The following is a 15,000-nucleotide window of genomic DNA, read 5'->3' as shown; positions in this document are numbered from 1 at the left end:
AAGATGGTATTCCGCGTCCCCTCTACAGCTTTTTTTTTTTACTTTTACTACCTACTCATGCAAACATCCTTGCAAACACAAATACATACATGCACACATATACACACGCAAGGACATGCGCAAACCTACACACGCAACCTACTATGCACTCACACACACATGCATGCATACTGTATATGCGCACATGCATGCACGCACGCATGCACGCACGCAGAGGTGTGCACGCAACAACAACGCCACAGGATGGTCTTCAATCAAGGTGAATGAGTTTGAGGGGAAACAATACTATACAGCCAACACACAAATGTATTATCTATTTTTATTATATGGTGTGACGTCATCGGTCGAATGCTCCATTCATTTCAACGGGGCTCCCCAACGTTCGCACGTCTGTTATTTTTCGATAACGGACGGGTTGGTCTATAACAGACCGCTGTCAATGGCAACAAGACTTTTCACTGCTAAAGCGACTTTTCAACAAGACTCTAATCAGCTGCTGTGATAGACAACACCTGTTGTCCTGGCTACCTAGCTGTTGCCTAGCGGTGTTCCACAACGGCACTGTTTTGTTTTGCGCAGCAACAATCTTAACATTAAATAGGCCTAAAGAAATGTCCCCGCCATGTGTGAATCATTTAAGTATATCCATATAATACGATATGATACGCCCTGAAGAAGGCCATAAGGGCCGAAACGCGTAGGCATTGTAGCCAAATAAAAAGTAAAAAAATTGCAACCTTGAGTGCCTCAGCATCTGTCTTCCTGGACCAAGTTTGAGAGCCCCTACACTGATGAGCACCAAGGAAAAAAGGTGAAGACCCAGAAGCACTCCAATTACCTGCTTGTGCTTTATCCATATAATAAGCGGGTTAACTTTCGGCGAGTCGGTCGCTTTGTGGAATAGCAGCACTTCAGAGAGAACAAGACCCCTCCGCTCCGCGTCGGGGTCTAAAGATTCTCTCTGTCGTGCTGCTATTCCACGGTAGCGACCTTCTCGCCGAACGTTAACCCTTACACAGTGCACACTACAATGTCCTTTCCGTTGGTGAAAACCGCTTCACTGTTTCCCCCATTACTCAAAAGCTAGTAGTAGCTAAGAGAAGGTCTGTGTAGATAAAATTAACACTTGAAATTGAAATTGAGGTTTTCACACCCCAAGAACAAGTGCAGTTACTTCGAAGTAAACTATTTGAATGAGAAAAACCCTCCTGGATCATAGTTTTGTTTTTCTTTTGTAGATCAGACCTTTATTTTAGACATCTGATTCTTATCACTGAACATTTTGACGAGACAGACATTTGATGGAGTCTCTCCCAGGATGAATCTGTCTATTCAAAATAATGCTATTTATAGACTTTTCACTTAAAAGCAGTTGTCTCATTTGGGAATCCAACCCATTCTCAAAGATTCTTTATCTAAAATCTGTTTACTTATCACCTAAAGCGACCAGGAACTCATTCCAAATTTACCATAAAATCATTGCTAAAGATTAGCATCTGAATGGGTGCAATGAATGAGATATCGCAGCAGGCTCTTTGTGTGTGTGTGTGTGTGTGTGTGTGTGTGTGTGTGTGTGTGTGTGTGTGTGTGTGTGTGTGTGTCTCAGATATAAAGGTACACAACTCGTCGCTGTGGCAGTACCCTCAAGGGGAGTACCGTTGCGTCGCTTGGGTGGTACCAGAGTCATCTAATAACAGAGTCACGTCACTCCCATAGACCTCTGTGGACCAATCTTTCCACAGCAATGGCGGCTCTCATGGAGCCTCACGGAGCGTTAACATGGAAATCCCCATTGACTTTAGTTCTATTAGAAGTTACTTAGTTCTAGGAGATGGCCGTAGAACACAGAAAATGTGGCAAAGGTAATGTAATTTGTTTGTAATTAATCTTTGTTTGGTATGTGATGGTTCTGTGTTAGTTTCCAACGAACAGAAGTTTACTGTTAAGAAACATTTTAATCTACGCGAATCACATCACCAACCGACTTCCTGGTCCCCGGTTTGCGCAACTCTTATTAGACGGCTCTGGGTGGTACCTCAAAAAAGAGGTGACAGATGCACATTGGTCGACATTGCAAGAAACTAAACGCACCTCTTTTTTGGGGTACCAATCAAGCGACGCAATGGTGTTCCCCTTGAGGGTACTGCCACAGCGACGAGTTCTGTACCTTTATTTCTGAGTGTGTGTGTGTGTGTGTGTGTGTGTGTGTGTGTGTGTACGTACAGGAAGATGTGTTTATTATTATACTCAAGTTGTGTATTGCTTCGCTACTACATCAGCCATCAGGCAAACAGATCAATTGTTTTCGCCAAAGCATGACAAGCTTGAACAGTTCCAGTCAGATTATCCAGAGTGCTAAATGGTTGTTGTTCTCTCTCTCTCTCTCTCTCTCTCTTTCCCTCTCTCTCTCTCTCACTCTCTGTCTCTGACTCTCTCTCTCTCTCTCTCGATCTCTCTCTCTATTGCTCTCACTCTCTCTCTGTCTCTCTCTCTCACTCGCTGTCTCTGGCTCTCACTCTCTCTCTCTCTCTCTCTCTCTCTCTCTTTCTGTCACTTTCTAACTCTCCACTCAATTATTTTCTCCCGTTTTCTCTCTCTCGCTCTCTCTCTCTCTCTCTCTCTCTCTCTCTCTCTCTCTCTCTCGCCTCTCTCTCTCTCTCTCTCTCTCTCTCTCTCTCTCTCTCTCTCTCTCTCTCTCTCTCTCTCTCTCTCTCTGTCTCTCTCTCTCTCTCTCTCTGTCACTTTCCAACTCTCCACTCTATTATTTTCTCCCGCTTGCTCTCTCTCTCTCTCTCTCTCTCTCTCGCTCTCTGTCTCTCTCTCTCACTCTCTCTCTCTCTCTCTCTCTCTCTCTCTCTCTCTCTCTCTCTCTCTCTCTCTCTCTCTCTCTCTCTCTCCCCATCTCATTTGGAGTGACTGGTGGAAAACATCATTAAGCTTGTCACTGCTGTTTCTTTGATGAGAAAGAAGCATCCCGGAGACAACCCTGAGAAAACCTAAAATCTTGTCGACATGGCGACCGAGGCAAACAAACACAGAAAGACAGAAAAAAAATAAAACGGATGGACTTTCAGTAGCTTGTCATGTTGTGAGCGAAGATGTTTTTGCGAGACATTTATACAGTTTTTTGTAGAAATAAATTGACTTGGGAAATGGTGGTGTTTTTGGACACTGTTTGTGTGCGAGACAGACATTCTGACCATTACAGTCCTTGATGACTAAGAGAAACTTCTCAAAAGTAATAAATTAGTTGCAGACAGTGTTTTGTTCCTTTGAAAAAGAAGCAGAAGCACAGACATATTTCTCTCTCTCTTCTCTCTAAGTCTTCTCTCTCACTCTTTTCTCTGTACTGACAGGCTGATTAAGTCAAACCCGAATCCCAAAACAACTAAGCTCCAGACACACGTACACAGATGTGGACACATGGTAGTGAATGCACAAACACACGGACGCACACAGGCACACACACACACTCACACACATCCTCAATATATCTTTATGGGGCCCTCCCATTGACTTCCATTCATACTAACCCTGACAATAGCTAAAGAACTGTGCCCAGACCAAAACAAACCCTAAGCTTAGCCTGTCAGTGAGGAATTTTTTTTTTATATATACTTTTACCAATAACAACATAAGAGAAACACTGCTAGATTCATGGGGCTCACAAGTTGGGCCCCACAAAGTACCATGAAGAGGATTTTCCGCCCTTAGCGGGGACATCAAGCCTTCTCAATGGTAGTTAGGTGTGTACAACATACACACACACGCACGCACGCACACACACAAACACACATGCACACACAGGTTACCTTGTTTGTACTTGAGCAGCAGTTCCCATATCCCTCTGCGTGCATAGGGGTCCACACCAGCCGTCGGCTCATCCAGAATCACGATGTTGGAGCCGCCCACAAACGCTATGGCAACCGACAACTTCCTTTGCATCCCGCCTGCAGTGACAGAGGAGGGGAAGGAGAGGCAAGGAAAGTTTAAGTGAAAGTGAAAGTGAAAGTGAAAGCCCGCCATTCTAATTTGGTCTTAGAAATCAATGTCGGGCGGCGTGGCATGGTTTAGTGCGATAAAAAGATTTGACCATTTAACACATGCAAGAATTTGGATATTGGAAATGGAAAACTTTTGTTGGAACTTCGTTGGAATAAATAAGAACGCTTTTATTGGAAACCTGTTTTTGTGCGTAAACTTTGAAACTGAACCCACGCCATCCAAGGCCTTTAGTTTGGAACTTTGGATATTTGGAAAAGGCCGATATAGTCATTGTGACACAGCACTCCACAGCACACAAGTATTCACTGCACACTGCACACAACGAAATGGCATTTTATGCCTCACCCGTGCAAGGAGGCAGCCCCCAATGGCACCCGAAAGGGAGCAGTGCGGTGGGATGGTACCATGCTCAGGGTACCTCAGTCATGGAGGGGGATGGGGGAGAGCACTGGTTAATTACTACCCCCACCACCTGGCGGGTCAGGTGTTGAACCCGCAAGTGTTGGGCAACTAGGTTGATGTCTTAACCGCTGGGCAGTCATGGGTGAGCGGTTAGGGCGTCAGACTTGCATCCCAGAGGTTTCCGTCTCGACTCCCGACCCGCCAGGTTGGTGGGGGGAGTAATCAACCAGTGCTCTCCCCCATCCTCCTCCATGACTGAGGTACCCTGAGCATGGTACCGTCCCACCGCACTGCTCCCCATGGGGCGCCACTGAGGGTTGCCCCCTTGCACGGGTGAGGCATAAATGCAATTTCGTTGTGTGCAGTGTGCAGTGTTCACTTGTGTGCTGTGGAGTGCTGTGTCACAATGACAATGGGAGTTGGAGTTTCCCAATGGGCTTTCACAAAAAAAGGGGGCCACAAGGTTGCAGGGCGGGCCCACAGGTAGGTCAGTTCTGCACTGCTAATTACGAGGGGCCCCTTTAAAGTGATACTGTCCCATTTTTTGAAATAAGCTTATTTTACGACTCTCCTTCAGTTAAATGATTGAGTGTTACCTTTCTCCTGTACTTTTATTCGTTCTCTGAGTAAGACGGAGCAAATTTTACCTCCAAGCTAGCAATTAGCATTGAATCCTATGAGACCAGCTGGCGGCTAACTGGTCTCATAGGACTCAATGTTAACTGCTAGCTTAGAGGTAAAATTTGCACTGCCATACTCAGAGAACGGTTGAAAGTACAGGAGAAAGGTAACACTCACTCATTTAACTCAAAGAGAGGTGTAAAAATATGCTTAATTCCAAAAATGGGAGAGTATCACTTTAAGCCCAAAAGTGCCCGGGCCCTATTGCTCCCCCAGCCCAGGCCTGGGTGGTTGTGCCCAGGTGTGCAGATGGAGGAGATGAGGAGAAGCACCACAGTGGAATTAGGGGAATCAGAGGGTGTTTAGCGAAATGTGTGTGTGTGTGTGTGTGTGTGTGTGTGTGTGTGTGTGTGTGTGTGTGTGTGTGTGTGTGTGTGTGTGTGTGTGTGTGTGTGTGTGTGTGTGTGTGTGTGTGTGTGTGTGCGTGCGCACCACAGTAAAATTAGGGGAATCAGAGGGTGTTTAGCCAAATCCCACGGGACAAGCTTGTATGTGACTGCTTCCATTTGTCTGAGATCTCACCCCAGAAACACCACACAGCAGCTGCTGAGATGCTGCCTCACTAGCTGTATACAGATCTACACACACACACCTGCAAATGTTCCATGCCATGTTTAAATTGATAGCCATGCTTTAACAGATAGCAGTGAGGCTACATCACAGCTTCTGTATACAGATATGTAATTATACACAAACTGACATCGCCCCACACACACAAACACACACCCATGCACAAGCACGTACACACAAACAAACATACGCACGCACACAGGCCTGCATAGCCTTTTCTTTTGCTATGATTTTATTCATGTATAGTTCTAGACACTAGTCCTAAAAACAACTCATATGAGTATTTTTTTTTCTTTTTTTTTGCGCTAGATTATTATATAACTTTAAACTAGCTGAATGTATGAGGCCAAATCCATACATATACAGTACATTAGCAGAATGCTAGGCAGTACAGGTTTAAATCTTCTGCCCTGCTGGAAAAACTAAATAACAATGCCTCTTACATAATACCTGCCATAGTTACTAACAGGAAGTTTTGATTTAGGAGGTTTATCGCCGGAATATGGAGTAGAATACTGTATATTTTAGCTTTTTTTTTTTATAGCCCAATTGATTCTAAAAGAATGTTTGTTTTTCCTCTAAGCAAGAATTGAAAATCCATGTTGCTTCAGGGGAGTACAGTCCCAGCAGTTAGTTAGCTCATTGCAGGTTCCTCTGGGCACAAGTCAGAGAGGTGAAAGTGCTCATCTCTAAATAACTAATAAGGTCTTTGGGGGCGCTAAAAAACAATAAAAAATGAATCATGGACACACGCTCTGGGCGGGCATGAACATCTGCTAAGTAGCAGGTTATGCAATGTAAAAGCAGCCTTGAGGCAAGCAATGAGGACGTGTGCTGTGTATGTGTGTGTGTGTGTGTGTGTGTGTGTGTGTGTGTGTGTGTGTGTGTGTGTGTGTGTGTGTGTGTGTGTGTGTGTCTGTGTGTCTGTGTGTCTGTGTGTGGTTGTGTGTGTGTGTGTGTGTGCGTGCGTGCGTGCGTGCGTGCGTGCGTGCGTGCGTGCGTGCGTGCGTGCGTGCGTGCGTGCGTGCGTGCGTGTGTGTGTGTGTGTGTGTGTGTGTGTGTTCGTGCGTGCGTGCACGCGTCACGCGTGTGTGTGCGTCCGTGTGTGTGTGTGTGTGTGTCCTCAGACACTGTGTTGAATAAAATGTGTTTATTTGATTAATTTCACATATTATGGCATACGAAATTTGAGTTGTGAGTAACGCAAAAAGATACATATAAAGGTTACATGGTCATGATATAATATAATATATAATACAGTATATAATATAATATGGATACTATGATGTTGCAGCTGGCATATGATTCCCAAACCATTACATATTCTTAGCTGAAGTTCAACTTCGATTTTAACGCTTTTGACGTCCTCTGTGCAAGAAACTCTTCTGTCGCTTCTGCCGCCTGTTCCATACACTCTTCCATACAAAGTCAATTACTTCCGCCACTTTCCACGCGTTCAACGTCGACGGTGTGATCGCTCAGCGAGTCACTCATTCAAGGCAGCCAGTGGACAATCAACATGGCTCTAGAGCAGTGTTTCCCAACCTTTTTTGTCTTGTGTACCCCCAAGCCTTTTCGTTGTGCCATGAGTACCCCGTCAAGTTTCTCTATCCCAATGTAACTGAGCTACATGTATATGATAAAATTACATTTCGTTTCCAAGTACCTCCTGCAGTTTGCTCGCGTACCCCTAGTGGTACACGTACCCCAGGTTGGGAAACAGTGCTCTAGAGGAAATTCCTCAAGGGGTATGCAATTTTAAAAACGTTTGTGAATCACTTTATAATGTGATAAAGCATGTGGTGATGGAGTGATGGAGGGTTGTGTGTAGGTACTTGTGTGCGTGTGTGTGTGTGTGTGTGTGTGTGTGTGTGTGTGTGTGTGTGTGTGTGTGTGTGTGTGTGTGTGTGTGTGTGTGTGTGTGTGTGTGTGTGTGTGTGAGTGCGTGCGTGCGTACGTGCGTACGTGCGTGTGTGCGTGCGTGTGTGCGTGCGAGTGCGTGCTTGCATGTGTGCATTTGTGTGTTTATGTGTGCGTGTGTGTGTTGGTGTATGTTGATGTGTGTGTGTGCGTTAGGGTGCTTCCCCCTCTGTCATGCTATTCAGCCATTAAGAATCAAACTCGTGTAGCCATGTAGCACGCTAATGGTATGCAGGTGTGGACTGATGTCAACAGCATCAATTCATCATGAGTGCTCTGTGCGTGTGTGTGTGTGTGTGCGTGTGTGTGTTTGTGTGTGTATGTGTATGTGTATGTGCAAGCATGTGTGTGTGTGTGTGCGTGTGTATGTGCATGCATATGTGTGTGTGTTTGTGTGTGTGTGTGTCAGTGTGTGCACACGCGTGTGTGTATGTGTGTTTGCGTGTCTGTATGTGTGTCTGTGTGTTTGTATGTGTTTGTGTATGTACTGGTCTGACAAAAATAGCAGAGGCTTGCTATGAGGCACAGAACGGACCATTTCAATATGAATAAGCTAATGGGAAACATAATTTGGCTGCGCAATTAGCAATGACATTAGTTGGGGTTTAGGCAGAGAGAGTAGAGAGAGAGAGGTTCCATTGGCCCATTGTTTCCGGGTTCTATTATTGCTAGGCAGACCTAGGCAGACCTAAGGACTATTCTTTTCAATGCTAGGAGTATTATGACACGCCCCTTTAGGCAGATCGGAACCTGGTCACGTTAGGTGCCCATAGCAACCTATTATGTCGGAATATCTCTATATACTTAAAGAATCTCTGGTTTCGGTCCTTAGCATAAAAAACTAGATAGTTTCAGCATCATTTAGCTATGGCATCTACACACAAGCTGTGCAAAACCGTGATGTTAAATGTCACAAGTTCACTAAAAATGACAAAAAAACGTACGTATGCAACATACTGTAAGTTGTGCATAAATCTTGCAAAATTGGCTACGTGTACATGATGTTTTTAAGTCCGATTTAATAAATGCGATTTAAATAGATCGGATTAAGAGTTATTTTGCGATGTGTATACATGGCACTTTCACTTAAATGCGATTAAACGTCTGGGGAAAATAAAGCATTGCGATTGGACTGAGGACGCACGTGCTGAGCGAGCCAAATAAGGCACGGGGGCGTGGTCCAATGCCACCGAGATGTAGGTCATCTTCCCCACGAAAATCGTTGCCTCAGGCGGACTGAAATCACAACATTCCCCCTTTCTCCCTGGATCATTTACAATGCTACATTAGCTACCCTGTTAGCATAGAAAAACGAGTGGTCAAATGGTAATGTGGAGTAACTTTGTTGTGCTTCATTACTTCGTGGGGCACTTTTACATCAATATATGGAAGCCACAACATTTATAGTCGCTTAGGGACTTTAAATTAAGCAAAACTTTCATGTGAAAATCAACAGGAAGTGCCGCCATGTTTTTCTCACTGTCAAAGAGCACAGTCTCTTGGCGCCATCATTTGGTCAACGAGCATGCATGGAACGACTGGATTTATTGTAATTCCGAATAAAAGGTTACATGACAGAGGAACGTGTTTAATCGGATTTAAAAGAGGAATAAACCACCCACTTTAATCGGACTTAAGTTTAAATCGGAATAAACTTAAATCCTGTTCGGTAAGTGTTTACATTATATTTTTAGAGTGGAATTAAGTTTTAATCAGATTTAAAATGAGTTAAATCGGACTTAAGTGTCTCATGTAAACGCATAGATTATTATGCTAAATGTCGCCAGTTTACCAAAATGACAAACTTATTTAAAGTGATGCTGTCCCATTTTTGGAAATAAGCTCATATTACAGCTCTCCATGAGTAAAATAATAGGGTTTTACCTTTCTCCTGTACTTTCAACCGTTCTCTGATTATGGCAGTGCAAATTTTACCTCCATGCTAGCAGTTAACATTAAGTCCTATGAGACCAGCTGGCGGCTAACTGGTCTCATAGGACTCAATCTCTTCCTTATGCTTCCACCCCAGCAGACCACTGCATAAAAAAGTACACTGGCAACCGCAGACTGATAGAACATAGTGAGGAGTGTGTTGCACATATTGAAAGATCGTAGTTTCCCGAGGAAGTATAGCCGACTCTGTCCTTTTTTGTATACTGCATCTGTATTGGCAGACCAGTTATCCAGATATACCCCCAGATACTTATATGTGCTTACAATCTCCACCTCAACACCATCAATGGCGACAGGTTCCAGAGCTGGCTTGGACCTCCGAAAATCCACCACCATCTCCTTGGTCTTTGTGGTGTTGAGTTGAAGGTGGTTGATTTTGCACCAATGCACAAAGCCTTCCACCAGACTCCTGTACTCCCCCTCCTGCCCCTCCTTTATACAACCTACAATTGCAGTGTCGTCAGAGAACTTCTGCATGTAGCATAACTCTGTGTTGTAACTAAAGTCTGAGGTATACAAGGTGAAAAGGACAGTGTATGTTGATGTGCGTGTGTGCATGTGTGCGTTTGTGTGTTTGTGTGTATTACAGTTTTTCCTGATCGCTTTAACACGATTTTTTAAACTGACTCACACAAAGTCGTCATGATCACTATTTCAACAAAGCAAAAGACACGTTGTGCATATGTGTTAACACATTCTTGTTGACTTGACATATTTCCCATTCATATAACACAGTTTTTGCTAAACAGTTAACCTATGTGCCATTTAAGTAGTGCACATTTCATTGTTTAAGCTCTAATAACCATACAGAAAAATCTACTCCTGACTTTTAGAAATTACTGTCAGTTGTGTGAACACACCAGAGCTCCTATTTGACACTCCTTCTCAAAAATCTTAATCTAGCAATCAGTCTTCATACACAGACTCTTCTTGTTTGTTCTTGGCATGGAGTTCTTTAGCAAATTTACTGTAAGTGCATTCTTGTACTGCAACATCATGTTTTACTTTACACATATTTTCTGTAATACCGTTATCAGCCATTAGTAAATTTTTGATTACAGTAAAAAAAAAAAAAGGAAAACAAACAAACAAACAAAAACTACATCAAAGTATTCTGATTCTCAATCCAGTTCTTTGCCTTAAGACATTATTGTTACACGGACCCACTACCTAGCCTACTGACAATTTTACATATGAAAAGACACACAACTCAAATCTTTATGCAAAGCATTTACAGGGCATGCTATCTCTCAGTCAGTAGATCCTGATCAAGCAGAGTCAGTGGCTAAGTAAAAGAAACAACAATGGAACTGGCTTGAATATAATTGACAGCAGTGTTAAATAACGGCAAATTGTGTCAACATGATAGCCGTGTTTTGGATTTTTACGACCATTGTGAAATGACTGACTGGGAGTGTTCATACACTGCTATGCATTGTGTATTGGACTGAAGACAGAGTTTGCTTTTATTGCATATGTTAAATATTTTGGAAACGTAGTAGCCTTTTGCAAACAAAGATGTTGTGTTTGGAGAATCGGTTTAACTAGTTAGCCCATTGCGTGAACTGGTATGAAAATGTGCTTTTTGGAGTGACAACTGTGTCAAAGCAATCAAGAAAAACTGTAGTGTATGTCGATGTGAATGTGTGCATTAGGGTGCTTCCCCCTCTGTCATGCTATTCAGCCATTAAGAACCACATTCACACAGCCATGTAGCACGCTAATGGTATGCAGGTGTGGACTGATGTCAACAGCATAAATTCATCATGACTGCTCTGTGCGTGTATGTGTGTGTGTGTTTGTGTGTGTGTGTGTGTGTGTGTGTGTGTGTGTGTGTGTGTGTGTGTGTGTGTGTGTGTGTGTTTGTGCGTGTTTGTGCGTGTCTGTGCGTGTGTATGTGCAAGCATGTGTGTGTGTGTGCGTGTGTATGTGCATACATGTGTGTGTGTATGTGTGTGTGTGTTTGTGTGTGTGTTTGTGTCAGTGTGTGCACACGCGTGTGTGTACGTGTGTGTGCGTGTCTGTATGTTTGTGTGTGTGTTAGTGTCTGTGTGTGTTTGTGTGTGTACTGGTCTGACAAAAACTAGCAGAGGCTTGCTATTAGGCACAGAACGCACCATTTCAAAATGAATGAACTAATGGGAGATATAATTTGGCTGCGCAATTAGCAATGACATTAGTTGGGGTTTCGGCAGAGAGAGTAGAGAGAGAGAGGTTCCATTGGCCCATTGTTTCCGGGTTCTATTATTGCAAGCGGGAGGGGGAAAAATCCCCCTTTAGGCAGACCTAGGCAGACCTAAGGACTGTTCTATTCAATGCTAGGACCATTATGACACGCCCCTTTAGGCAGACAGGAACCTGGTCACGTTAGGTGCCCATAGAAACCTATTATGTTGGCATGTCTCTATATACTTACAGAATCTCTGGTTTCGGTCCTTAGCATAAAAAAACTGGATAGTTTCAGCATCATTTAGCTATGGCATCTACACACAAGCTGTGCAAAACTCTTGCAAAACCGTGATGTTAGATGTCGCGAGTTCACCAAAATGACAAAAATACGTCTGCAACATACTGTAAGTTGTGCATACATGCAAATAAATACTGGGCAGTCATGGGTGAGCGGTTAGGGCGTCAGACTTGCATCCCAGAGGTTGACGGTTCGACTCCCGACCCGCCAGGTTGGTGGGGGGAGTAATCAACCAGTGCTCTCCCCCATCCTCCTCCATGACTGAGGTACCTGAGGTATGAGAGCAATTTTGTTGTGTGCAGTGTGCAGTGTTCACTTGTGTGCTGTGGAGTGCTGTGTCACAATGACAATGGGAGTTGGAGTTTCCCAATGGGCTTTCACTTTCGCTTTCATAAATCTGGCAAAATGATTATGCTAAATGTCGCCAGTTTACCAATATGACAAACTTACTTAAGCAACATTTCCATATAGTAATGAGGTGACAAAAGAATAAAAGAGCTACATTGATTTTACCAGATCCTATATAGTATATCAACAAAATACACACACACACACACACACACACACACACACACACACACACACACACACACACACACACACACACACACACACACACACACACACGTACAAACATAGACACACACACACACACACACACACACACACACACACACACTCACACACACACACACACACACACACACACACACACACACACACACACACACACATACACATACAAACACACACACACACACACACACGCGTGCTACAAGTCATCTCACCGGACAGGTTTTTGGCCAGCTCCTTCCTCTTGTGTGGCAGACCTACGTCCTGAATCATCTGGTCGAGCTCCATGTCCACCTCCTTCTTGCTGCGGCCCTTCAGACGAGCGTAGAAATAGATGTGCTCCTCAACCGTCAAACTAGACATAGAACAGAGGAATAGAATTAGCGCCATAGAAATATAGCCTATGTGCTCCTCAACCTTCAAACTAGACATAGAACAGAGGAATAGAATTAGTGCCATAGAAATATAGCCTATGTGCTCCTCAACCGTCAAACTAGACATAGAACAGAGGAATAGAATTAGCGCCATAGAAATATAGCCTATGTGCTCCTCAACCGTCAAACTAGACATAGAGCAGAGGAATAGAATTAGCGCCATAGAAATATAGCCTATGTGCTCCTCAACCTTCAAACTAGACATAGAACAGAGGAATAGAATTAGTGCCATAGAAATATAGCCTATGTGCTCCTCAACCGTCAAACTAGACACAGAGCAGAGGAATAGAATTAGCAATTCAATTAGCAACATAGCCATAGCCTATGTGCTCCTCAACCGTCAAACTAGACATAGAACAGAGGAATAGAATTAGCGCCATAGCAATATAGCCTATGTGCTCCTCCACCGTCAAACTAGACATAGAGCAGAGGAATAGAATTAGCGCCATAGAAATATAGCCTATGTGCTCCTCAACCGTCAAACTAGACATAGAACAGAGGAATAGAATTAGCGCCATAGAAATATAGCCTATGTGCTCCTCAACCGTCAAACTAGACATAGAACAGAGGAATAGAATTAGCAATTCAATTAGCAACATAGCAATAGATGTGATCTTCAACCGTCAAACTAGACATAGAACAGAGGAATAGAATTAGCGCCATAGAAATATAGCCTATGTGCTCCTCACCCGTCAAACTAGACATAGAACAGAGGAATAGAATTAGCGCCATAGAAATATAGCCTATGTACTCCTCAACATTCAAACTAGGCATAGAACAGAGGAATAGAATCAGCAATACAATTAGCAACATAGCCATAGATGTGATCTTCAATCGTCAAACCAGGTGCAGGACAGAGGAACAGAATTAACGGCGTAGAAATAAATGTGGTCTTCAACCGTCAAACTAGACATAGAACAGAGGAATAGAATTAGCGCCATAGAAATATAGCCTATGTTCTCCTCAACCTTCAAACTAGACATAGAACAGAGAAATAGAATTAGCGCCATAGAAATATAGCCTATGTGCTCTTCCACTGTCAAACTAGACATAGAACAGAGGAATAGAATTAGCGACATAGAAATAGATATCAAGTGAAGAGAAAATCCGAAGTGCTCAGGGAATTGTTCAGAAAAAATCTTGAAGGTGCTCTTTGGTGTTGGGGAAAAAAAACAATATCTTGTCAAAAAAAGGGAGTCCAAGGCACTCTTCTTGTGGAAAAATATTAAAAAGCCTGGCTAATAAGAACATGGCTAATAAGTTTTAAAACATGGGAGCAGAGACCCACGCGTTTCGGCGCAAGCCTTCTTCAGGGTACTGCTCAAACAGCAATTCCTGATGATATACACCTGCCCAGCACAGGTAGGAAGTCACATGAACAGATAGAAATAGATATGTTCTTCAACCGTCAAACTAGGCACAGGATAGATGCACAGGACAGAAGAATAGAATAAGCAACATAGAAATAGATGTGCTCTTCCACTGTCAAACTAGACATAGAACAGAGGAATAGAATTAGCAGTATAGCAATAGAACTATATACTGTATATAATTGGAACCATAGAAATAGATGTGCTTTCCACTGTCAAACTAGGTACAGGACTAAAAGCCTTTAAGTTACACAAGGCAGAAGAACAGAATTCGCAACATAAAAATGCATGTGGTCTTCCACTGTCAAAAGAGCGTAGGAGACGCAGGAAGAGTATATTAATAGAATTACAACCATAGAAATATATGTGTTCTTCCACTGTCACGCTGGGCAGGGACACTGACACTGAGAATTAAGACCCTAGAGATAGATATGCTCCTCCACTGTCCAACTGGGTACAAGAAAGATACAGGGCAGAAACAGTGTTGCCAATTAAGCGACTTTTTGACGTCCTTGGCGACTTAGAAACATAATCTAGCGACTTTAGTGACTTTTTGGTGCATCTGGTCACTTTTTAAAACATAGAAGGATCAGGAAGCGAGCTCAACACCTTGTCTTCTTATACT

At 43.3% G+C, this 15,000-nt stretch overlaps 1 protein-coding gene across 1 annotated transcript in view; it reads right to left on the bottom strand.

Moving 5' to 3' along the window:
- LOC134437447 (phospholipid-transporting ATPase ABCA1-like) overlaps positions 1–15,000 on the bottom strand; it is a 633,180-nt gene that overhangs the window by 334,901 nt on the left and 283,279 nt on the right. Inside the window, exons 20-21 of the mRNA XM_063186937.1 lie at positions 12,787–12,926; positions 3,813–3,950 (exon numbers count right to left, since the gene is read on the bottom strand). Coding sequence (XP_063043007.1) covers positions 3,813–3,950; positions 12,787–12,926 — 278 coding nt within the window. The remainder of the gene's footprint in view (positions 1–3,812; positions 3,951–12,786; positions 12,927–15,000) is intronic.

This window comes from Engraulis encrasicolus, chromosome 21, assembly GCF_034702125.1.
Source record: "Engraulis encrasicolus isolate BLACKSEA-1 chromosome 21, IST_EnEncr_1.0, whole genome shotgun sequence".
Classification (NCBI taxonomy): domain Eukaryota; kingdom Metazoa; phylum Chordata; class Actinopteri; order Clupeiformes; family Engraulidae; genus Engraulis; species Engraulis encrasicolus.
The sequence above is the reverse complement of the archived record's forward strand: the minus strand, read 5'-3'. Positions and strand labels throughout refer to the sequence as shown.